The 26,911-nt window shown below is 40.7% G+C and overlaps 1 protein-coding gene across 1 annotated transcript in view; it reads left to right on the plus strand.

Moving 5' to 3' along the window:
* Nucleotides 1-26,911, plus strand: part of agbl4 (AGBL carboxypeptidase 4) — a 238,795-nt gene that overhangs the window by 61,661 nt on the left and 150,223 nt on the right. The window contains exon 4 of the mRNA XM_053876093.1: nucleotides 13,478-13,572. Coding sequence (XP_053732068.1) covers nucleotides 13,478-13,572 — 95 coding nt within the window. The remainder of the gene's footprint in view (nucleotides 1-13,477; nucleotides 13,573-26,911) is intronic.

The following is a 26,911-nucleotide window of genomic DNA, read 5'->3' on the forward strand; positions in this document are numbered from 1 at the left end:
ATGCCGCCGCCATATTATTTGGATCCCAGTCTACCTGACATGTGTGCTGATTGTGCTCTATTGATTTGTTTTGCTGCCAGTCGATAATGGGTGTGGTGTTTTCCATGCTTATAAGACTGTAATCAGTCAACTGAAGAAAACTATCACTTTTTGTTGCGCTTGATGCTCCAAAAGTGTGTCCATCCATTAATTCCATCATGTTTTCACAGATATTGAACCTTTTTTTGTCTTAGTACATCCATTTCCCTCCAGTGCGATGGAGTGATGATACATTTGCTGCAACATTACAAGGCTCAAGCCATTGTTCATTTTGTGACTCCAGGCCAACATCCTGTTTTTTTTTTCTACCTTGTGTTTATTTTCCTGGATGATGTAAAAACCAGATGTCCATTTTTATTTTTATTTTTTTTTCCACCATTCTCAGGAAGAGAAACAGACTTAAAAGATTTCTTTTTCATTCAGACTTTAGGCGCACCATCATAAATAAACGCTGTGCCACCGTGAAGGCTCTTGTTTTGAAGGGTGGAACATGTGTGGGTGTGAGTGTGTATGTGTGTACCCAGACATGTTGATGAGCTGGAGGTGGGGAAGATTGCTTTTTCATAGCCTCTCAATCACAATGAGCCAAACATACACACAGGCAGAGAGAGGACAGACCACTGCTGAAGTTAGAGCCCAATTGGTGACTGGACAGCTGGTGCTTTCGTCGAACCTGAAAAAATACTTCCCAGAATTCAACTTTGTCAATGACTGACTGTAGGAAATGCATTTAATATGTTGACTGTGATTTTTTTTTTTTACCCCACCGAGCAGGGGTAGCATGGTGCATGCTTTCTGTGCACTGAATTTGGACCTCGAAATACATCGAAGCTTTGGGCAGACCTTTGATAGAAAGTGACATGTTTGTTGGTTAAAAATAAATACATGTAAATCACTGTCGGGTGATGAGAAAAGGTCACCAGAGCAGATCATGTTAGTCTTGCGACCGTCCCTAAACCAGCACATCAGAGATCAAGACCAAGACCAAGACTTTGATACAGAATAGAAGGCAGATGCTGTCAGTGGAACAAACTAGTAATATTTTTGGTATTCAGTTTGGTCTTGGTCTTGGTTTGGAATTGCCCTGAAAGTCTCGGAGGGTATGCTAAGGTCTCGGTCTCAAATTGAAATTGTTGGATTTATAGTTTTATTCTATATATATGTTAATGTCACAAACTTTTGTACCAGGATTAAGAAAAAGATGAATTTGGTACCGTTTGGAGGCGTTTTCTGATCACAAACTATTCCTTTAAAAAGGAATGTCGACCTGTCTGTGTGATGAAACATCCACAGTGTTTTAATGTCCTTACACTTTTTAATTAAAAAAAAAAGTTTTGCTGCGTTGTATTAATTGTCTCATTTTAATTAGGTAACACATTTTCTTGCTGTTTAAATTGGCGCACCTCCCTCAGCATTTATTTAGTTGTTCGCCTAGATTATTGAAACAAATGTATCTCAGTGTTTTTTGTCTTTGATACTTGGGAATGATGTCTCTAAAACATATTTCTCCAGGTCTAATCAATTCAGGCATACGTTCTGAAATTGTCTCTCGGATAAAACAAACTAATTTTTTATTTTTGTATGATCAGATTGATCACTTAAATGTCCATTCGTCTATAGTCGTCTTTTTTTAACTTGTGAACCTATGATGCGGCCTTTTTCCCTTCTCTTTTCTACAGGCAGCAAAGTGAGAAGTGACAAAAAATAAGCAAAAAAAACGTACATTTGGTGTTCTTGTGCTCAGGACATATACTTAGATAGATAGATAGAAATTCCCACTTGAATACCTGTAAAAGCATTCAAACATACAAGACCAATATTAGGACCACCAAAGCCATACAAAATCGCAAGCAAGAAAAGTATTTTTGAAGCATCTAAGTGAAGAATAGCAGCCAGATTGATCATCAACACCTAGTGAAGCAGAGGTTTGAGTAAGCAACTGTCAGTAATAGAGAATTTACCGAGCGGTTGAAGCTGGAATTAATTAGCTGAGTGTTGATAAGGAGGCCAAAGGCTGAAAGAGGACATGCAGGTATCGTCTGCATGAATAATAAATGATCATTTAAATGACTTAAATGTAGCAAGAAGAGCTGATGTGGAGCGAACTTTTGGAGTTTGTCGATTGACATTCTTCTCCAGCATTTACCGCAATCTACATTCTAGACGGTGACCTGTGACATCACTTTCTGCTGACACAGCAGCGCTGTCAGAGATAAGCCTCAGCCTTCCTCAACATCCGTCCTTCCGCTGTCAAAAGACACAAACACACAAACAGCCTTCATCCCCTCTTGACCTCTGTTTTGTTCTGTTTCTCGCCAGCCTTCAAATTAGCCCGGATGGGCAACAACTCGACGTGTCATGGTGACGGCCTCTGACAGCAGTTCAGAGATATACTGAGAATATGAGCGGCCCGTTTTACTGGACTCTCATTAACCCCCCTACAGCCGCTCTCCTCTCCAAGTCTCCTTCATCAACTCATCCAGCCCTGAAGTGACACATGGGCCTCTGGAGTGTCAGTAGCGATAAAGATGCTGCCACTTCAATGTTTTAATTGGAACTTCTGCTGTTGATGTGTGAACAGCTGTAGGACGGCGAAGGGCAGATCTATCATCCCTGCACTCTGCAGACCACCTGAGGTCAAATAGAAGCAGTTACTGTGTCAGGAAAACCCCCAAAGCTCCTGTTTATTTATGATTTCAGTGCCCCACCCCTCCCCTGCTACCCACTTATTTTCAGAATCTGCATATTCATAGCTCATTTTGAACGAACTAAAATAAGAAGCTAAATATTCACAGTAATCCCAGGCTGGAAATTACAACTAATTTATGAGCATCTTACAAACCTTGTTTTGCAAGTCCCTCCCCTATTTGTTTTCCTGGTGCGAACCAGTATTCTTTACTTTTACTGCAATGTTAACCTTTTGTCCTGTCAGAGAAAGGCAGCGTTGCTTTTCAGTTCCAGTTCCAGCATCAACCACTGGTCCGTTAGCAATTATTAAATTACAAAATAGCAATTATTCCTGTGGTGGAGCTATGTTTTTAAAGGAAAAAATCTAAATGGAATTCAAGAGTGTTGACTAAAATCTAATCTTTGATAACTACATTAAAATAAAAATCTTATCTAATATTCTTTGATGTATGAAACTTTCACACCAGTAAATAAAACACAAGAGATACTGTTAACTGACATGCGTGACCACATGCAGAAAGTTGGTTAAAACAAACAAACAAACAAACAAACAAAAAAACCTAATTACCACCCACAGTGTCCAAAACACTGAAATGAACATTAAATGTTGTCAAATGTGTTCATGGTAAGCTGCCTTTGACACTGTCCTTTATTGCCTTTGTAACATTCTGTATATAAACATTGGGGTTTGGACCTCTTCACGCGCATTTTGATTAAGGAACTGCATAAAAATATATATTTACACAATTGACAGATTAATCTTGTTAAAACATTTTTCAGTCAACCAATTCCAGGTGCATCTCCTTATAGAAGGTGATGTCAAGACCACTAAATGAGGTTTAGAGAGAGACGGAATCCTGGAAGTTTCATAAAACTTCGCCTTAGGAAGCGCCTTACGGGGCACGGTGCACACATCAGTGGAGCTCTTTCATCCTGTTCTTTAAGGTTATGTGTTCTGATTTAACTTAAATCAGAAAATTATAAATAAAGTCTACACATGAAACCTGGAATATATATGTAGTTTTTCAGTCCCACCCTGAATTAAAACACTTCTTTATGACACACTCCAAAACTCACTGAGACTGGTTCTTTAAACATTTCTGGTCGTGCCTGACTGGTACTTTGACAACAGAAAAAAACAATTCCTCCTAATGCTTTGATTTTGAAATTAAGAATACAATGCTGGAAACCAATTGAGTGTGCTAAACGGAAGCCAGGACCTTGATACAATCCCTGCACACTAAGGGTTGATCTGAAATCCTAGGGGGTCAGCAAATTCCTCATGTCCTGCTCAGATTGTCCGAACGCTTGATCGAAGTGACATCAAATGACTAAATATTTCTGACAGATCTCTACATCAAGTTACGCACCTAACCTACATGAAAACGCACTCATCATTTTATTCAAATTGAAATGTCAGTGAGGCTACCGGCTTCTCATTCAAATATTTGTGGAGGGATGGTGCCACTTAAAGGCGCATGAGATAGCAAACTAAATGACATTTGCATATCTCTGCGGCCCTTTTAAAAGCTTCACTCACTCTTCATGCTTCAATGAATCGCACACATATGAATATCAGTGTGTACAAGCGTCACATTTGTACAAAGGAGCCACACTGACATACGGTTTGCATGTCAGTGTTTTTGGAAGGTGTTGAGAAAGGGAAACACAACTATGTTGAGTGGCAGTACTGTTTGGAGTCGTTCAAGTTACATGTCCAAAGTCACTCACCCGGACGTTGGCATATAACACCAAAAACATTTCCCCCGTGACTCACTTCTTTATATTTCACGCCATGACCTACTGAACGGTTTATTTACAAAGGTTTTTTTTTTTTCTTTCTGTCAGGTAGTTCTGTAACACCCCATAATACGTTTGCATTGAACGTCTTTCGTCTTTTCTAAGTAAACTTTCTGAAAGACAATGTAATATTCAATACAGTAGACTGAATTTAATTAATTTTCCCCTGTCTTTTACTTGGACCTCAATATTATTCTTATTCCATTATGTTGTTTATTTCTGGCACAAACAATGAAACCACTTACAGTTATTGACAGCATGCTAAATGATAGCCATAATAAAGCCAGACTATATTTAGATGGCTTGTCGGTCAGCATTTTTCTGACTGGATGTGGGTGTGCTTTGAACAGAGTAAATGGAGAGAAGAAACGTGCGTGAGATAAGCTGTCAAAGAGTGAGACTATCGCTCTGGCAGAACCACAAAAAGCCCAAGAGAAGCAATTGCTTTCTGCTGTCCACACACAGATTTCAATGTTGTTTTGCGCACGTTTCTCCATTATGAAAGCTTTTTTGGTAATAGAGGAGATGTTGAAATGGACGGAGTGAGCATTGGATAGAGGAAGAGAGGGTGGAAGGAACGAAAAAGAGAGATTGGTTTTCATGCCTGGTAGTCAGCGAGCCTGTAAATCTCCCAGGAGCATAGTGGAAGACAGCAGAAGGTTGATAGTCATCCATCACTCCTGACAACCCCTCTGCTCTGAAAGAGCCTGACAGCACAGTCCTGCTCGAGCGAGGTGGAGAGACGGAAGAGACGGTAGGAAAGATAAATAGAAAGGGATGCTTCCTGTGGAATGAGTAAATTAACTCTTCCGTGTTTAAAGCAGCAGAGTAGTTGAGGACAATGAAGAGAAGAGGGCGGAAGACAGATGTCCAGATGGAGATAAAAACAGAACCGATGAAGAACCTTGACTGGCCATTAAAGCCAGCTCTGTTCCAGTCTTTTCATCCCCACATCCCTTGTCCTATCTTAACAGAGAGCATTGGATACCTTCTTAATGGTCATGATTTGACCCACTATGTTTACATTTAGTGTGAAAGATAGATCATTTTATACCTGGGAAACTGGGCTTGTCTGTCAATACAAGTTAAGGCACAAGCTGAAGTCCACATGAATAGCCTATAACCCCGTCAATACATCGGTAATGGGTCGTATCTGTACCAGCTCTGTCTCGGACGACCTTTTGTCTGCACAGATCAGGTGTTTTCTCGTAATGAAAGCTCGACTGCGTCATCTCTGTCCGCGTTCCATTTGTATTGCTACTCTGCAATGCAGTCCCCACTAGAGGCCTGGCTGATGTACTACATCATTTCCAGTGAATTCGTGTGGATGCTGTAAATGGCTGCGTTTCTGCATGGAAAATGATCACATGGGAAAATGTGCCTTTCTGTGTGGCTGGAGCCTGAGATGGAGGAGGCTAGCTTGCTGACTTTGGAGTCCCTTTTTTGACTTGGCCTACTTACAGTACTGTCATTGATTCAGACTAGATTAGATAGCCTTTATTATAACATATTACTATTGTATTACCTGTATGTTTTGTTATTTATATAATGGGATGGGTCTCAAATGCGAGGAAAAAGCAATATTACAGCAGCAGCACGTACTGTATATTGAATGCTGAAACATCAAGTAATGATATGGAGGCAAACAGGCAACAGCTCTCAATTTCAATTGATAGATGCAGTACTTGCCATGGTGATAGGGATATCTGCTGTTTCTATTTTAGCACGAGTCAATAATAGACTACAGTGAAGGGCTGATTTCCTCTTCTTTATGGCATCAATAATATATTTCATGCTGTTTTTTTATTCTTTAAGCATCATTGCTTATATTGCTGCATACTGAGTTCATTACCAAGTAATTTGTGAGGCGTTTTATTTTTTCATGTTTTATGGTAATACTGTACAGGGTTTGTTTTGTTTTTCTTTCATTGCTAATTCATTGGCTGCTCTAACATTTTTTCGTGTGTGTGTGTGTGTGCGTGTGCGGGAATGAAGTATCACTGTTGAGTTAAATAAATGTCATAAACACAAATGGTAAGCGAACTAACTGACAATTGACTTGTCAAAGTGTAAATGTCCTTTAGGTCCATTACTTTTGCCTTAACAGCCCTTGGTTGAAGATTTTAGCCCAGCCTTGTTAGAGTTTATTAGATGGCTATTTTCCTTTGTTTGTCCTTGCAGAAGTGGAATAATTGTGTACAAATCTAATGGCTCATCACATTCCTTACTTATATTGTTTTACTGGTAAAGAGACTTCATGGAGATCCTTTTTCGTCTTAAGAAAACAGCCAATCGCAGCATTTCATAAGAGCACTGTGATATTTCCTGGAATGTTGAAACAAACACCATGTTTTTCCTCATCGATGGAAGGAGAGGGAAATTAAAATCTGACATTTCTCGAGCTGCTTCACAGGCTCATGGCCCCCAGGATCAATAACAAAATATCTCTCACTCTTACCCACGTGTTACCAGGCTTTCTGCAAACAAAACCAAAACTACTGTGGTAATATTAGTCTGTTATCTTCTGAAGTTCCCCCTCAGGTTTGTTTGTGTGCCGGTGAATGAGTTGTCGAACTGTAGGCCTTAATTTGTTTCCCAAAGTGAGGCTTCACCTCTCTTATTGAGGTGCAAATGTTCTGCATGTAATATATATCCAGTAGAGATTAAGAAGAGGTTAATGCAGCATGAGCTGTGAGGCGTCGGGGTAGCTGTAATAATGCATGTTGACTCGGGTTTTTGCCCACCTGGATGAGTAAGACATTTATAAAAGGCTTTGTCCGCCTCCAAAATATATCGGCACCTTGAGTTGACATAAGTCACTGCAGGTCCGGACTGTCAACAACAATCATACTCTGAAAGGAATAAAGGAAGTGTGCATGGAAAAGAAGGGACATCTTTAGTTTATGTGAGTCAAGATGAGGGTTATATGTGTTTGTACCTTGCATAGACCACGCTCAGCAACAGAACACCAAATGGACACAGTATATTTCATGAGAAGAACATTCTTTCTTTAAAGGCAGTTTGTTTATCAAATGTTGACTGTAAATAGCTAATAAAAATAGTTTAATATATAATAACGTGTGACATCTATAGCCTGTATTACAGTCCCATTTCTATAGGAAATAATAAGAAGCTGGACTGCATTCAAATGGTCTAAAATCCTGCTGTAGCCTGAACTGTCAGGTGGCCCATCTCATGCCTGTTTTTGTCTTCCTTCACTGGTTACACTGTAAGTGTAAAGAAAAAAAAATGCAAGTTTAGAAATTTACACGGTCATGTTCTTCCATCTCTCACCCTCTCTGTACATCCTGAGGAACAGGTCAGCGACAAGCTTCTTCTTCTGCATGGTTCAGGGAGCTCTATTCAAGACACGTAGGGAAGGCTCATTTTCTGCCGCAGAACCCAGGCTCTGGAACTCTACCTATATCCCTCGCGCCATAGATTCAGTAGATGTGGGCTTTTTTGGTTGAACACCTTTAATGATGTTGTAATGATGTTTTTAATATTACTATTGCATTTTAATGCTTCCATTTAACGCTTCTCAGCGGTGAGTTATAAATGAGCAGGCTTACGTGACAACACAGAGATACGTGATATTTGCCATGTTGAGAGTTGCGATGGCGCCGCCCTGCAGATGTGTATGTTTGGGCTACAACCACCATCACTCAGGTCCAGTTTTGAGCTTTAGTCCCCACAAGAAAGATTAGATGGGGTGATGTATTGATTTATGGGAGAGAACATCAAAACATTTGAAGAACGTAAATCGCTAATAGATGACGAAGTTTACGCACATGGCAATATAAAACACAACCAGTCACAGACATAGTCCTCTTAACGTAAAAGGAAACAGACAGAAGCTCTACTCTGCATATTTAATTTAACTTTGAAGCTAACTTTGAAGCGTTCAAGTGTATCCACAAGCCTTTCAGATTGCCATTGCTGTTTTTACATCTCTCAAATGGTGACGGCATTGAACCACTTCTCCAATGTGGTGATTCTGAACCGGCTTAGTTAAATGTGTTGACCCTTAGACATGATTCCAGTAGAGCCGTCTGGCCACTGCCTGACAGAGCCATGGTCCGACTGAAAGTTCATCTGTGAATGAACACACTCAGCACTGTGGCACACCTTGTCTCGGTGACATTAACCTGGCTGTTCTGTCCGAGAAAACATTGTCACTGACACAAACACTGGATGAATGACACAGTGACAATAACCACTGTTAACATAAATAAAGTAATAAAATATTAAGACCAAACAATAAAAAAAGTAATGACAAAAAGGAATAAAAGCCCAAATGGGATTGAATCAAATGGTTGATACGGAAATGAACATGAAGAATTGCCTCAAAGGTTGTATTTAAACCCTATTTTTCTTTTGTCGTTTGAACATATTTATGATATTCTCAGCCCTCCAAGTGTAGCCTCAAATGTTTGCTTTTCTGTCAAACTGAACAGTGCGTGTGCAAACGATGACTTTAAACACTCTTTTATCCCTTTTAGCTGTAACACATAGGTGTGTTTCTCTGGGTGATGTGAACTGTTCTCATCTCCGTGCTTGGTGTTCACCACAAGTGTGTGGACCGCTGACTGCTGTGCTTCACTGGTCAGATCAAAGAGTAGAAGAGCAGAACAGCGAGGCTGACAGCAACTGTTGGTCTGTTGGTGGCATAATAGTTCTGGACAGATCGGTGTCGGGAGCTTTAGTACATTCTGTTGATGAAAACGCTCCATGTCCTCTGATCATTTAATTTCCTCAGGCATTATCTGATACCTGACAGGTAGACTTTCTTTGATGCGCTTTTTGATGCTCTCTCACCGCCGCGGTCAAATGTGAGTAAATAATCAGAATAATGAGGTTTGTTTCATCCATTTAAACAGCGTGACTCAGTCATGAAGAAATAGAAAGACTTGAAAGGTGGAATACAATTACAAAACTGATGTATGTTTAATGAACATATCTGTGTGTTTATATGTGCATGTTTTGAACATGTATATCTATAATGATGTTTAAAACATTCATCACATGTATTTGCTCAGGAATGTCTTATACCAACCCTAAAAATAATTAAAAAAAAGAACCGATTAAAAATTACTTTGAAAAAATAAGAAGCACGTGTTTCAACTTCTACTTTCCCCCGTTGCGCCTGTCCAGAATGGATTACTCTCTTAGTGCCGGTCTTTTTTTGTTATCGCATTTAGCAAGGATTTATGAATAATTTATCATTGCTTCTTCCAGGAAGCAATAAAATCTGGGTACACATTGGATCAATGGAGATCAGAAGGCACAGTTTTGTCCTGAACACAATCCCATCCTGCGGGTTTCTGGGGTATATTAGCAAGAACAAAGAATAGACACCTGCCGCAGTCTGACAGACGTTTGGCAGGTGGTGGACGGCTTTGACACCTGATGACATGAATGTATTACTTAATGCAATATAATACAAAGTTGCATACATTGTCACACACACACACACACATTTGTATTGATGTCCCTGTGGGGACATTGTGAGGTTTCTCATTGCCATAATACTTTCCCCAGCCTCGCACCCTGAACTTAACCCTCCAATACAAATAGCTAACCTTAACCAGGACTCTGAACCAAACTGAAACCCAATTATAATGACCCAGTTATTTTGAAGTCTTCATCCTCAAATTGAGGACCCGAGGGTCCTCACGAGAACCGTGTCTTGTCGGGAATGTGTCATGATTCTGCTCTTATTTTGTCACGCTGAGTTGTCTTTTGTTTCTCCCGCCTTCCTGTTTGTGTGGCACACGGCTGGAGCCAATTAACCCCTGATGATCCTGAGTACAAAAGCACCTGGACGCCAGCAACGGGTGCCAGATCGTCTTCTTTGTTTCCATGAGTTTGCCTCATTTGTTCCCTGAGATCGTCTTGTCTAGTTTCTGTGACGCTCTCCTTTGTTCCCTGTGGTAACTCCTCGTTCTCGTGGCTCTCCTTGTTCATTCTCTCGTTCTCTGCGCTTGCTAGCTTGTTTTTGATTACTTGGTCTGAAACCCTGGTGCCTGAGTTGGTGCTTTGTTTCTTCCTGTTTCCACGTGTTTCCTGGTTTCTTTTGTCAATCTCTGTTCATTGTACTCTTGTCAATCTGTTTCCAGATTTGGGTTCGTTTGTTTCTCCCGGTTCGGTGACACTTTTCTGTCTGGACTTTTCACTCATGTTTATGGTCTTCTGCTAGTTTGGTTACTCCATTTGGACATTTAGACTTTGCTTTGTTTCTGCCGGTTCGGTGACGCTTTCAGTTGTGATTTTGTTTGTTAATAATTAAAATATTATTTTTGACTCGCGCCTGCCTCCTGTGACTTTCACCACTGCGCTTGAGTCCCGCTCTCCCTCGTCTTGACTCGTAACAGAATGGGCAGTATAAACGAGGCCACACACACATACACACACATTTGTCACTGAATGACAAATTTACTTTGGTTTTGCTTTGAAACATTTTACCCCAATGTGGCCTTGGAGGTGCTGACAAAGTGACCTCATTATCCTTCATTTTTATACCTGTTCAGATACAAAGATGCCAGAAAGATTTACCAAAACAACCTTCAGCTGCTGTATGTTTTATTTTAATATTTACATTGTGTTTGTCATTTACGAGACATGTTGATAACAAAACAATAAACATCACCTCAACTGCTCTAAGTTTCCATTGTGGTGGGACTTTGTAGGACCTGCAGTATGAGTCATCTGAGCAACATTTACTTATGTAGACATTATGAAAATATGTTCCTGGCCAGATGTAATTATGTCTACCGCAGGCCAGAGGTTTGATGTCAGCGTCCTCGACACTGGAGCCAATGCCAGCTCTCATCAAGCAAGAGATGGAGCCCATCTTGATTCTGATCACTACTTAAAGTCATCACTGAATGAAGTCCAGACAAGCACGTGGGAAGACCAATAAAATTGAAGTTACAGTTTTGTGACACATTTTTTAAATACACCAAACAGCTGACTCTCTGTTGTTGTACCGATATCAGCTGTTTGCCAATGATTTATTTAACATGGCCTTGGATCTTTGTATGTCAGGATGCCTACCATCTTTGGTGCTCGATTCCACCAGAGATTCATGCAGCTCTCTGAGTCGAAGTCACCTGCTCAGTCTCTACTCTCCTCCAAGTTAAACCAGCCCGACAAATAGATTACAAACAGAGGGCACAGTGAAACTAAGGAGGAAGACTATCTGAATTTGTTGTGGGTAGAGAATGGGAGAGGAGGATGTGCAGTCAAAGAAAGCAAGTGGAGTAAAAGTAAGGCTGTATTTGCCTGAGGGGAAAAGGCTGAAAAGTAGCTCTCGCAACAGATGTGCGGGGCAGTAAAGTGTAATTGAAATGCCAGCAGCAATGGTCTTATCTCCCTGCTACAGGAGCCTGCTGCCAGTCTCAACATCAGTTAGATGTCATTTTACCTAGGTCTGAATCAGCCTGCCACAATCCACAATCCCAATTCCTCTGATGCTAGCAGGAGAAAAGGAGGGAAATGGTGGGAGAGGGGTGAGAAAGGAAATGAAGGGGTGGGGGGTTATAATAGGATTTCAGTAGCAGCCAGTTAACTTTCCCCACCTAGAGTTAGTTGGTAATTTGATATGCCCCATCAATAGGATTCATTTACCTCGCTGCGGCATTACCATCATCATTTATTTCATTTCAAGTAAAATATACTTTTTCCTTCCACATTCTCTCCCTGCCCCTGAACCTAATCCTGCCTGTTGGTGGTGGGAGGGAGTGTTGCTTCACATTAATGTTTAAAAGAGGAAAGCTGCTTGGTCTGGGGAAGGTGAAAAGTGTGTGGGGCCGGAGTGGAACCATTGACACATCACATATGTTTGATCATTTTCACCAGGCATTTAAGATCTTAAGAAAAACACATGTATTGCAAACCCTATAGGTAAAGGAACGCTAAAACATTCACGCAACTGATCAAAAAAAGGAGGGAAAAAAGCATTTTTGTTAAGGCTTGGTTTTAGTCACATTATTCAACCATTTTTACCTCTTGTTTAAAAACCTCACAATGTTTTTGGGGTGCCCCATCATCGCATCTCTGGTCACTCTGGGGACACGCTGGATGGTTAGCTTAGACTGAGTTGAGCCAATTTGACTGTTCTCAGTTTCGTCTAAAGGAGCTGCCGTCAACCCCCTTTGCAGCGACAGGAAGTTCAACACATTCACACTCCCAAAGAGTCAAATGCTGTAGCGGCTGTTTTCAAGTGGACAAGTGCGTCTCAGAGTGACGCCAAAGTCAGCATTAAATGTCACATGCTGACACACTTAGTTTTTCAAGTGCAAAGCATCCTGCCTTCAGCTGCATATTCTGACTCTGTGGTCTGCATGTTGCCTAAAAAGAAAGATGGAAGTTGGGTTTTGTGTTCTATACAGTAAGGCAGTCTTGTCCCAATTGTTCCATTTGCAGCTCAAATTTAGATCCTTCTCTTTACCTTACATCTTCTTGACCTTTTCACTTCTTTGATAGTTTGCTGCTTTAGCATTAGCATCTCTCCTTGCTTATGCCAAAGTTTTACACTTGCTTTCCACATTTTGGTCAGTTTTGCAGATGCTCAGTCACATTTCAATTGGTTGTTCTGTTTACAGTAGGTTTACATTAACAGTTGGACCCTGCTGCAGCTTTCTTTGTCGAGACAGTGATCTGACACAGTAAGATTATGTGCAGTGCTAGAATTGATCGAATACACATCTCAATGAGATACTATTTTTGACAGATGAACAAGGACATATTGTTAAAGCTTTTCTACTACATGATGGGGTTGGAGTCAATCCCAGCTACCTGGGGCGAGTGGTGAGGGATACCCCTTGCATATCCATTGCAGTTAACATATTGAATGCTGCTCATTCATTGTATTCATTATATTTTGATTTGTTTGCTATTATTGTTGCTTATATGTTATGGTATCTTATGGTATCTTTTTTTTCTCCAGAGAGTCATATTCAACATTGTCAATTTCTCCAAGACGAAGAGCCTGTACCGAGATGGCATGTCCCCTGTTGTCAAGTCTACCAGCCGTCCAAAGTGGTGAGTTTTTGTTTTTGTTTATTTTTATAAAAAGCAGCTGAACCTTCAGAGGAGCCACAAAGAGAATTTGTTTCATTGATTTGAAAATGTCCGGCTTCTCCGGCTAAAACCGGTCTTTGCCGATTTGCAAATCTGTAAAGAGTTAACCAATTGACAACGCAGAGCAGAAAGATGGATGTGGAGGTCTTTGAAATTTCAAACGCGGATGCATCTGGGCACATTAGCATGTGATCCGTTGGTTGCCAGTATGACGGCTGTCTGATGTAATAACACTTGACTGATGGAAGCTGAAAACGGTGTATGTGCAAATGAAAAGGTGTGTCAGGAGAAAATTGGGCTGGTGCAGTCGGCTGGGTGCGACGTCTGCTAAGCAGGCTGGTGTATCTAGCGGGGCAAGGAGGTAGAACAACGCTGTGTGATGAAGTGTTGCTGTCCAGGAGGAGCCTGACATCTGTCATCAGTTGATGGAGGGCATCGGCAGAAACGCCAGGCATCTGCCACCCTGAGCTGTCTGCGTGTATGAGCTGAGCTCGCTTACCGAAAACACTCTGGCACGCTAGGTGCAAGATAATGTGATGCGGCCTAGTTATGCACGCGATACAGCTCTGCTCATCTGATCTTCTCATTTATTTATTTATTTTTTAACTTTGTTGATCTTGATTTAGAAGGGCACCCTTTTGAAAACGTGACAGAAACCGGTTGAACCTAATGCCTAGCTCAATATGTGTTTGCAAAGTTTGTGCTTTGTCCTGGTGGATAACAACTGCGTGTCCTGTAAAACAATTCCAACCATAAAATGTGCATTGCTGCTTTGCATTTCTCTCTGGTTGGCTACATGCATGACTTTTCTCCACTAAAACCAGAAGCTGGCGCTGAAATGTTTGCGTTCAATTCATAGATGCCAGACACACATGACGGGTGAGTGTTGACACAGGGAGGAATAATGCAGGTGCAAAAGATTTGAGTGCGAGAATGACTTTACAGGGAAGTCCAATGTGAAGGTAGAAGAAAAAAAAAATAGAAAGTACAAGAAAGCAAGATTACTCAGACAGGTAGACGGGCAGGGATGAATGAAAGAGGTTGAGCCAGAAAAGATTGCTCTGCCTCCCTCCTCCCAACACCCCCACGCTTGTATTTATCAAAAGATCGTCCGTATTAGCCCAGGAGTTGAAGCCTTTATCTCTCCCTGCAGGTGCCTTATTTCCTAGGGTTCCAGCATCTTTCTATGCTGGATGCTGCAGGGCTTGGCTGGCTTTTGCTAAGCTGGGCATCTCTGCCCGAGACAACCGTCAGATTACAGTCCTGCTGAACTTTCACTGCTACAGGTGGAGGAATCTACCCGCTATCCCTTCCTCTATTGCTTTTTCTCTCCATCTTTCACAGCAGTACTCCTTTAGCCGAAGTTCCCGCTACAGGAATCATCAGAGCTGCTTTGACAGTATTATCTGGCATTAATCCCCGCTTGAAGCCTTCTGTTTGATAAATATGAATGACGGGAATACTAATCAAACAGGTAGCAGTGGAGTTGGAATTGACGGACGGCTAACTGTAGTGTCATTGAAAACGCCCTTCACTCTGAAATGGGTCTTAGCTGCAGGTGAAGCTTCACTTCTTATTGGGGTAGTCTCATTACCAGCTGCCACTATCACTCCTGTGCTACCACTGTGATTCTTGCTTCTGCCCCACTGTTGTGATGTGGTGCTATCAACACATAAATAATATCCTCTGTGGACTACACTTCTCAATAATCAGATACCATTCCTCCATCATTCTTATGACCAGTGTTTTTTTTTCACCCGAATTCTACGGAAGCTCAGTACTGTCAGTAGAGCAAATTTTTCAAACAGTATGGGAAGTGATGGTATGGGGCAGGCCTGGCCAACCTGAGGCTTCTGAGGCGCATGCGGCTCTTTGTCCACTTACATGCGGCTCTTTGCAGAATGAGCCACGAACTGGCTGCGATTTTGGTCAAGTTGCTATTCAGATGATTGTTTATACAGGAAATAAGACGAAAAAGTAAGAGCTATTCCAACAAAATATCAAAATATTTGTCAAAGACTATGACATGAGTTTAACTTTGGAACGTAAACAATAAACCTGGCCGCACATCAATGCTGATGTGAGCCGCGGTCCGTCATCAGATCCACGATCAACACGATTTAAAATGACCTAGTTCCACGTTTCACTTTGTCATTCCCTACACTAAACGTATGGCATGTGTTTCACCTATTATTCATTGTGGATCATCGTGGAGTCGTCGTGTTTAATTCAGTGGAGTGAAGATGAGACGCTCCAGTCTGCAGCGTCGCTCACATAACATAGACTGGGGTGATGTTATTGGTGACGTGAGGCACGTAAAAAATATATCTAAGCAAAATAAACGGCGCCCACATTTCTATCTATGCCACTTGATATTCCAATTTTAAAATGTATGAATTTTAAAAATACATGCACAAGAGACATATGCCGGAAGCGAAGCAGCGACCTTGTGACACACAGGGATGTGCTTTAACCACTATACTGCCGCTAAGTCACGTGACCAGCTGTGTGAGGAGAGGATGTGGCTCTTTTCAGCAACACAGTAAAACAATGTGGCTCCTAGCCTCTGACTGGTTGGCACCCCTGGTATAGGGCTCTCACTTATGTAGTGCCCTCCATGTTTGTCCAAAGTGCTTTAAACCCTTTCATCCAGTCACACACACGCTAACACACTTCCTTCTTTTCATGTGTCTTTTTCTAAGTGTTTTCTTTCCCTGTCGCTGCCTTTCTTTTGGCTCAGTTGGCCCCTCACAGGAGTCACAGTATATACTGTAATGTGGCCCCGATGATATTAAATAACCCACTCCCGCTGCTGAGTATCGCTACCTAGTCCTGTCATCATGTAAAACGTACAATATCAAACTTATGCCAAACCTGTTTTAAACACTGTCACTGCACATTAGGGCCAACGACAGCAACTGTATTGGTGGCTATAGGGCCACCAATTCAAAGTCTTTTTTCAAAACATTTCGCCAGAAGTTCTACGAAGAACCACGTTTGGTGTGAGCCTGGGGTAAGACTTTGATGATACAGCATTAATATGCTATATCAAGGCCCACGGCTGCATATCTGTGAGCCCATGGTTGGGAAAATGACTAGCAAGTATTGAGGAAACTAGCACTGTAGTTACAACAGAACCAGTTTAGTGCCCAGAAGGCTGACGAACATTGACTTCAATGGGAAGTAGCGTCACCCCTCGGCAGGCGGGAAGTAATAAGGAGTTTCTCATTCAGGTTATTCGAGGTGAGGAGTAATAAGGATGAGGAGAAACCACGGGTCTTATTGCCCCAGGAGAAGGCGCAACCTATGGGAAGCGATGTGTTTTGGTACCCTTCCTTAATAACTACCTTGCTTGCCGGTTGCTAGACTGTTGGCGAAAACAATAATCTGGCATCTCTGTGCTCGGTGAAAACGAATTAGAAAATCACACAATATTGTGTCATCGAGTGTTGCTGGCCAGTACTGACTGAACAAAGTAATGAGTCGGGAGCTACATGAATCTGAATGGCCAAAAGGTCACCCAAAAATGATCATCGTACAAAGTCTGGTGCAAAGAATAGATGTTTTTCAACGTTGTGGAAATGGTGCTGCCCTGAAAGATCATTCTCATTATCTGGTCAACTCCCGCTTTTTCCTTCACTATTTGATGATTTGACTTGAGATGATTAAATGTAGTAGATGTTCATTTGAAGTTCCCCCAACCCAGTTTGACACCCAGAAATTATTCCCTTTGCTCTTAAATTAAAGGGAGAAAAATATGGACCGAAGGTGTAGCTATTCATTACAGACGTACTGATAAAACATTCATGTGTAGATGATTCGGTTTTCACCATTTAGCCCTTTGCGCAGTTTAAAGAGATTTAGTTTTGCAAATTAGTTTCAAAATTAAAAGGAGATCCAATTATTAAAACATGACAATGTTCTAAAGGAATGATGGCAAACGATTCCATCATGCAATGGCATGTTTTTAATCTTGTCCAGAAGGAAAGTATTAGCCTTGTTTCATCTTTTGTTTTGGACTCCATTACACGTTCAATGGGCCAATGAAGTTGCAGTTCCACTTTAAAAACTCACCAAAACTGATGATTTCATTATTCCCCAATGTTGTTCTAGGTAAAGTGAATTATGCTTCATCGTTCCTGTGGTTTAGTTCTAAAAGTGTTCAGCTTTCTATTGTTCGCTTCATTGAATATTTGTTGAAGAAGTGATGCAAGTGACACACAATCAGTCAACATCAGGAGCACCTTATGTTTTGGACAGACTCTCTAGGATGCTGCCAAAATCATTTGACTCTTGCCAAAAAAAAACAAAAAAACAGAGCATATTCACTTCAAATGCAAGCAATGAAAAACAAACAACCAAACAGAAAACCGTGAATAGCATCAAGCTGCTGTTACATTAGAAATAAAGACATTATTTCATCACGTGTGGCTCCAGTATCAAAGTGAGTTCCTACTTATTAGATCTGGGATTTATAATTTGTTTAGAAAGTTCCAAAGTGCGGTGTCTCTTTTAATTAAGTTCCCACTTATTTGTCAGCCGGGAGCTGAGTGGATGAAAATAGCTGCACCTCTAGCTGAGCTAACAGATGAACACTCAGAGATGGAGGTAATGGGTTGCCAAGTATTGCCTCTAAAGTTAGACTCACACAACCTGTTTCAAGGGTAAATGCTTTTAAGGGAGTAACTGGGAAAAAAAAAAAAAAGCAAGATTACCAACTTTTGGCTGTAAGTTAGTCAGAAAAACAATCTCCCCCAAAGTGTTTAGGTGTGATGCGGGAGCATGTCAAAGTTCTATTTTCAGATGACATAGTGGTGTGTGTTGGTGATAATTGTTCTGTCAATCTGCAGCGCTTTTGCCCGCTGCCTCCCATGGCACTTGTTAAACCCTGACAGAGGGTGAAGGGTGAAGAAAGGTGAGGCAGGTGAGAAACAGATTGTGACTACAGTTCAACGTGTCTCTCCTCGCTCACCCTTGTCTGTGTTAACACTTAATTTCTACTGACAAGTGCCCTTTTCAATGTTTTCATTCTCTGTCTGACTACTTCATTTATGTTGGCGTATCTGTTTCATATTCATCTATGGTGCTTCCACTCACACTTGTTGCTCTCCAATATTTTCTACCTGCCGGCAACATAACGATATTGTGAGATTGCCCGACTGGTTGAGCTGAGCATTTCAATAACATGAGACTATTTATGTATTCACAGTGTTTTAAATGTTTACTGTACATACAGCTTCAAATTTCTTCCTTGAATAATCTTCTGTTTCTTATTATTATTATTAGTAGGAGTCATCATAATAATAAGAATAAGATAAGAATAACAACACGTATTGTTATTATTATTATTATTATTATTATTATTATTATATACAACTATTATTTTTATTTTACGCATTAATAGTCCATTTGGGGGGGGGCTAAATTACACATTTTTTCTACTTTCAATTGTGCCATTTTGTGTAAATTTTTAGGGAAATACAATATTTTTCTTGGTATGGTGCTGTTTATCTTGGTCCTGTCCAAAAGTAGCCGCCTGTGTGATGCCCCCTAATTTTTGCTATTACTATTTCCCTCCATATGCTTAAAACAAAACAATTTTTCCTTTTACTTTTTCCTAACAAACCCGGAGGGCTCCCACAAGGCTTTCCGCAATTTTTTTCCCAAAAGTTCGTCCTACAATTTTTTTCCCCTGTTTGACTTCAACATTGATTCAACCATTTTTAGTCAAACATAATGTAGGAATTAAAGTGGGGCATGGAGCACAATCATTTGATAGCAATGTTTCCTGTATAAATTGACACAGCAGTACTGTTTCGAAAGACAGGGAGAATGGGAATAGAGAGTATCAGAACTGTTCTTCTGCTCCTTTTCAATCTCTGAATAATGTAAGAAGAACTATTGACTCAGTTGTATGCAATGTAACAATCATGAAGCCATGTGACATGAGGAAGAAGAAGTGCCATATAACTTGCTACGGGACACACGTACGTGTGGAAATAAACATCTGTATCTGTAATAAATGGTAGCTACACTCCCTCATTGGGTTGAAGCCAGCAGACCTGACTTGCTGTGAGAGCTGCAGGCGCGTTGTTGCACTGACTGTGTTTCGGCTCAGTGCGGCCCTCACCCCTGGCCGTAGAGACACTGGCACCATTAACTATGTGGCATGCTTTTTATTAATAGACGTTTTAATTGTCGACAAATGAAGAGTGATGTAAAATAGCTAATAGCCTTTGCTAATTAATAAGGGAATTGAACGCTTGTTAATTAAGGGCAAACAGGACAAGGACTGGCTCTGGTAATTTGAGCAATAAAACCGAGACTAACCATTCATTTCCACACAGATTCGCTCCATAAATACAATCAACTGACCCCCATGTTGCTGTTTCAGGGTACTACTGAACCCTAGCCTGGCTTTTTCAACAAAGCTTCATTTAGTCATCAGTCATAAATGACACACGCAAACAAGCTTCAAGTTTAGATCATCGCTTAAGAACGGGTTTATATATAAAATGAAAGCAGTTAGCACAGGTAATAGTTGTACAAAACTTTATTGAGGTCAGAAGTCCGGCGACGCACAGTTCATGATGTGGCTGTGTACAGACAAAGATCGTTTCTCATTTGTTTAGTTATGAAGGTAATGCCTTCGTTTTTTATTATTATTATTATTATTATTATTATAATTAATTGATAAAAACACTGAAGCAAAGTTTGTAGAATATATATCTATATCTATATCTATCTCTCTCTCTCTCTCTCTCTCTCTCTCTCTCTCTCTCTATATATATATATATATATATATATATATATATACATATATATATATATATATATACACACAGTGGTACCTCGGTTTTCGAACGTCTCGTACTTCGAATAAATCGGAATTCGAACAAAAACTTTGAGATCTTTCGCTTCGGATTTCGAACGAAAATCCAGAACTCGAACGCCCCCGAAAAAAGTTGGAAAAAACATAATGTGCGTGGACTGATCCGCTGACCCACGACGTGCTTTGTTATTGTGTATAACGCAGCCTCTGTATGCAGACGTGTCCCGTTAGCTACATTTACTGACTGTTTTTTCTTCATATTGAGGTGTAAAACCTTTCCTGTCTCCGCACTGGAGCGCTCACTCCAGGGTTTGATGTCCTGTTGTGGGCTGGAGCTGGGACAAGGATGAGGCGAGTCTGGGACAGAGCGTTACTTGGTTTATGACTTTGTCACAGCCAAACTGCACAGAAGCGCACATTCAGAGCTGGACACGCACCGGGCACCTCTTCACTTCTGGAGAGACGTCACTCACTCGGCAACCCCTCCCACATGCAGCGGCCACACACATAGAGGAACAGCGCACCTGCAGACACTCTACATTCACTCCTACAAAAGACTATTTTAAGGCTCGGAAGGCATTATTTCTTTTTCCATTCATTGTAATGGGAAAAATCGTATCAGATTTAGAACAAATCGCTTCTCGACCGAACGGATTGTGGTCAAGAACCCAGGTACCACTGTATATAAACTTTACATTCAAACGACCAGCTTCTCTTCAATAAAACTTCCAGGGATGACTGGGAATTAACTAACTTGGAGGTGGTGTTGTGAAGATTAGTTTGGACATATGATGGCGAATTGTGGCGACTGTTGACTTCTGTATTCAGTTTGATCTCAGGCTCAACTCGCTCAACTCTCTCTGGTCTTAGTCGTGACTCGATCTTGGGTGAGGTGGTCCCAAATACAACACAATCGACTTTCGAAAATGTTGATGCAATATTCCTAAATTTTGTGGACCAGTGATCTCGTCATAACACAGTGATGGAGAATTCTAAGCCCCAAAGGAACAAAAACATAGTCGGTGTGATTTCCGCTTTCATCTTCATTTTAATTTAAAACAAAACTGTGATATGTGTTGTTTGTTTTCTGAATATCATCCCGTAGCAAATAATGCCACTATCTTTGTATTACATCGCTAGATTAAAAAAAGCACCATATATGATATTCCCCCGTGTCAACGTGGTGAGATAAGGAAGGTGGGAGAGTCTTTTAATAAAGAACAAGCGCAGGACAAAATGAAAGCGGAGCAGAGAGAGACAAACTCCTGTCACGTGCTTGGAAAAGGAAATGGAGACATGTGTTGCAGTGTCTTTAGAAGCAGAGAACAGCTCTGGCAAAATTGATGCTCACATTCGTGTGCAATTACTTCCATCTCAAGGTACCGCACTTTATCCTCTTGAGAGACAGTTATTATATCAAACTGGGTTTATTTGATGAAATGAATTTCCTTTTTACTAACAACACCAATGATCGGTCACTGTCCGTTCAGACGTGCAAGCAGCAATTGGTGTTCTACTGTAACTCGTGTTGTTGTTCAGCATAAGTTTTTCCACATCATAGCATGTGTAATATTACTGGACCTCATTTTGATTATTATTTTTAAATGTATTGTTTTGTCTTGACCCTTATCGTCTTGCCAATCTTCAACGAAACATTACATTATCCGTATCAATGTATTTATAGGTTGAATCCAGGTTCATTTTTCTTTGTTATTATACAAACATCTGCTTGGATTTCATCTGAGAAAGGATACAGGAAGGAGAGCAGAGTAGGGGATATTGAGCCGGAGCCAACTGGGATCTCTATTCAAGCTACAAATGACTTACCTGGACAGTTTTATGTTTGCCTGGAGGAGAATTAAAAGGCACTTCATTTCCCCTTTACAGGCTGGTACGCATGTCAGAGCCGCCCTCCCTCAAAGCGCTCTAATCTAAATGCTTTTGTCAGGGGAGATTTGGTAGATTGCAGCCGGCAGAGGTACAAATTGGTTGTGTCATCTTATAATGAACTAGGTGAGGCGTTGCAGTTTTCTGCAGCCAACAGTCCCCTGATTACTGTAAGTCAGCAGCTGCTTTTAACGCCGGAGACAGGGGGCATCATCATCATCACCCCACTTTGTTCCCGCCGAAAAATCTGATGAACTTTGCAGAATTTTGTGGTTATAAGCCCAGTGTGGTTCATAAACTGTTTCCGCTTGCTGAAGTCATGAACACATAGGCTGGGTACTCACTTACGCTGCATACGGCAGATTGAGCTGCACGCTGTGCAGGATACAGTGAATTTTTTTTTTTTGGCACTAAAGCTCAGACAGTGTTTGAAGCTTATTGGTTTTACTCAGCACAATTGCAAGTTGACCCCCTCACTCCAACTTAAGGATTATGGGTATCTCAGCGCTTCCACAAAGACAGTCTGTCAGGTGTTTATGAGACGTTTGAGGACATGCTGAGACTGGGTGATATCTGCATTCCGTCCAACAAAGGACTTTGTGTGTGTGCGTGTATGTGTGAGTCACATGGTCTGAAATTTCTGGTGGGTCCACTGAGTCGACGCTGGTGGGGGACAGGATCCAGCTTCACAGATGTTTCAGTATCTGCAGCAGACAGGCCCACAAACTGAGTGTCCTCTCCCTTTTGAAGTGCGATCTTAGCGGAAATCCTTCTCGTCTCATAATTGTCTTCAACTCTCCTCAACCTCTCATTAATGCATAAACTCAGTTCAAGGCACGAGGAGTACACACAGAGAAACTCACAGCACACTTCTGAGCTCTCATCACTGGGAGTAAGAGGGGGGCCACAAATTAAAAAAGAGAAAAACACAGTGATGCTTTGACCTTTTGGATTTTCGCCGTTATTGTTGATCATTTTGATGTTGCTGGGGTCACAAATGCAGGCGAAGGGGCAATTTCTGAAAAGGAAGGCAATGTGAAAACTAAGTGATCTTAAATGTTGTGTGTGTCCATCTGTCTAGTTGAGCTGCATAGTATTATAGTACTATCATGTCGCAACGCTAGCAAATACAGGTACTACGTGATCAGGGCCATTAACACGTGATTTAGTGATAAAAAGTGAAGCTGTTATTATTTTTCTTTGATGGTCATTTGTTCATGTTTGACCACAAATGAGTGGATAGATATCTAGCTTTTTACATTTGAAACATCTTTCATAAGATTTTTGTGCCCGCCAGGTAGTCTCTCAAAGATTGAGTGCAGTTTCACCAACACATTTATGGGGTCGATTTAGACTCCTATGCAGCCGATTGAGCTCCGTCAGTTGTTCTTATGGACATTTGTTTTCACATTTGTGTACTCTTTTATATCATCATTTATTCATTAACAAACCGATAACACAGCAGTTCTGACTCATTGCATGTGTGCAGTACCTGCTGCTGTGAACTTTATAACAATAAAGTCGTGTTCAAACAGAGCCGGAATTGGCCCTGTTGTCATTCTGGACACACGCTGTCGTAACTTGTTTGACTGAGGTGATGGTGCTATCTTCACCTATCTTAATCTAAATGGTGGCTGATTCTTTTGCTTCTATCTCTGTGGAAACAGGGCTGCATCTGTAACCGTGGTGTGCACCCCACTGCTGTTTGGCGGTCACTCGGGTCACACTGTCAGGCCTTCTTTGCTACGAGGGACAACACATGATATAATAAGAAATTAACAAATGATTGAATGAATAAACAAAGACGTAATTCTATTACTGTATTATTACTATACATTTGTCAAGACATTTTCAAATGTTCACATTCATATATTTATTTTTACATTAAATTTATTTTATACAGTTACATTTGCACATTCATTTATTGATTTATTTATTTACATATTACTGTATTGTAGCATTTATTTATTTCTGAATTTCTGTCTCCATAATCCACTTAGTCTGAGTAAAAGCAAATATGTCAATTAAATGGGTCCTAACTCCACTCCAAAGCAGGATTGGTTGTATCGACTGTCTGGTGGTCAGATGGTTGCTCTTCTGTATATGCTTGACTGAAACTGATGAACAGGAGCTGAGAACAATGAGGAGGTGAACATGAAAACAACGAGAGAGTAGAGTAGTCGATTGCTTCTGTCTGGTTTGCCCAGTAAACCAGTCCTGTTTCGAGTAGAAACGCCCACTTAATTTACATATTAAAGTACATAGTACATTTACATTTCCTTTGACCAAGTGGGGACAGAAATGGAATAAATAGTGAAATGTGGTAGTAGAGAAATATGTAAATAAGGAGATTGTTATTGTTTGTGCATATAAAGTGTGTGCAAACCATTCTGAAAACTAGTGCTAACTACTCACTACTAACCATTTCATTTTGTTATGCTCTTACTTATTTCAGCACTTTAGCACATGTGGTTAATCCCGCAGTGACTTTAGCCCAGAGTTTTGGGATATGAAAATTTGTCTCCTTGGAATTTGGAAAAATACAAGTTTTACTTACTGGGTGTTACTCTGACTGTAGCATACAGGCAGATATCAACTCTACTTTTGCTCAGTATCATTTGAAGAGGGCAAAATATTAGTATTAAGCTTTAAAGTGTTACGTATGTGTTTGATGCCATTGAAGTCATTTTCAAGTTTGCCAGGAGACAACTACTTCTTTCTATCTGGTAGGATTTGGCATCAGGCTTGAGCGCTTTTTCCTCATTTGTTATTGTCCTTTGTTGCCGCGCATTTGGGACATGCTAATGAAAAAGACATAAAGCGCACACACCCCACTTGGGTGCCTGTAGCCGCCTGAGTGAACGGGTGAGAGTATAGAAATGTGAAAGAATGGGTGGTGTGAAACATGGAAAGAGTGTGCTGAGAATATTGAAGGTCTTAAAGAGATCTAGATGGCTCCTTTGAGAGAACAGCAAGAAAGCCAAGTAGGCCATTAGAAAGCAGAGCCATAAAACGAAGACAGTCGTGTCTTTATCATGGGCCATTACTTGGAATGTTGGAGCGTAGAAAGCTGCGCTACGTGCCATTCTAATGAGCAATAGAACCGGGCCACTGCGTAGAATGACGCACCCTTAAAGCCTCTAGTTAACTAGAATTATGTTAACTATCCGCCATAGTCTTTACAGCAGGCAGAATCTTTAGCTCACCTAAATGGTGAGTCTGCTAGAACAAAGGTTTTTTTTCTTTTTAATCAGTACATTTATTTCACCATTTCATCTGATTATTTGCCCTGTTTTCTCTGGTCTGCCATTTCCACGTATTGCCATTTGTCTGTTATTCTTTTCTATTCTAGTAGCAAATGTATCTTGTTCTTCTCATTAAAATCTTTTCAAGGGTTTGGCTAGGGCCTTTCACAAACCTCCTCTATTTTGCTGTGATATTTCTCAACCCAAAAGTGCGGAAAAAACCCTACACTTTGCAACAACAATACACTTAACTAGATCTTGCCCATGAGAGCCTTCATGTGCGACTCTTCTTCTTAATGTAGGTGCTATATCTTTTATTGTCTTGCCTTCGATGTATTTACAAATAGAATTAAGATGCGAAAGCACATTTGTTTCTTATTACTGTGGTTTCATCGCTCTGTGGGAAATACTCTCTGACACCCAAAGAGAGAGACAACAGCAGGAAAAAATGACAAAACAACACACAAATCCCGGAGGGGTGCCAGCATGCAAACACTCGTAGTTTGATGAGATGAGTCTGTTTGAAGGTGTCCTTCCTTGGCCCACTCCCACCACCCAGGAATCTGTTTTTAACTTGGTTTCTAGCAGATTAGAAGAGGGAGGCGGACATAATGTAGAGCAAGCACAGGGAGATGAAAAACAAGATCACCTGCAGAAACTGGGGTTGAGGGGGCCAAATAAATGGTCTTCCTTAAAGCCCTGTCTCAGCGCAGAGAGAAGTGATGATGGGGGATCAGTCCTTCAAATCATTTATTCATCATCTTCATTAAGAGACAATTACTGCCGCGCCCCCAGGTCATCCACTGCTGCCATCGCTGTGACTAAAAAAAAGGACAGATCGTTCCGCCTGCCAAACGTGTTTTGAAATATTATTCATATTTACGCGTTGCAATTTAATGGACTTCTCAGTTTGACTTGACATGTTTCTGCAGAGGTGGAATTCTGTGTATTGATGAATTAAATGTAGTATCATTTGTTTAATGCAGCATTTCTTTCTATCTTTGTTGAACAGTATACGGATACTATTAAATCAAAACAAGGTAAAACTAGTGAAAAGGTGTACCATGTAAAGCAAGCTATTAATTTTTGTTAGTATGATCAAAGTGATGTATGGTAATCGAAAGTATTTGGAGGAAAATGAAAGAATAAAATATTGGTTATAATGGAAAGGAAACAAATAGCAATTTGTGATAGTGTTTTCCACAGTATATATAAATTCTTAGTGAACCATATCGATTCAAAGAAACATCAACATACGTATGACAGTACGACAGTGACAAAACAGAAAACATATTTATCAAACTGCTCACATATTTTGATTTAGTAACAGATTCAA

The sequence above is a fragment of the Synchiropus splendidus genome, chromosome 1 (genome assembly GCF_027744825.2).
Source record: "Synchiropus splendidus isolate RoL2022-P1 chromosome 1, RoL_Sspl_1.0, whole genome shotgun sequence".
NCBI classification, from domain to species: Eukaryota; Metazoa; Chordata; class Actinopteri; order Syngnathiformes; family Callionymidae; genus Synchiropus; species Synchiropus splendidus.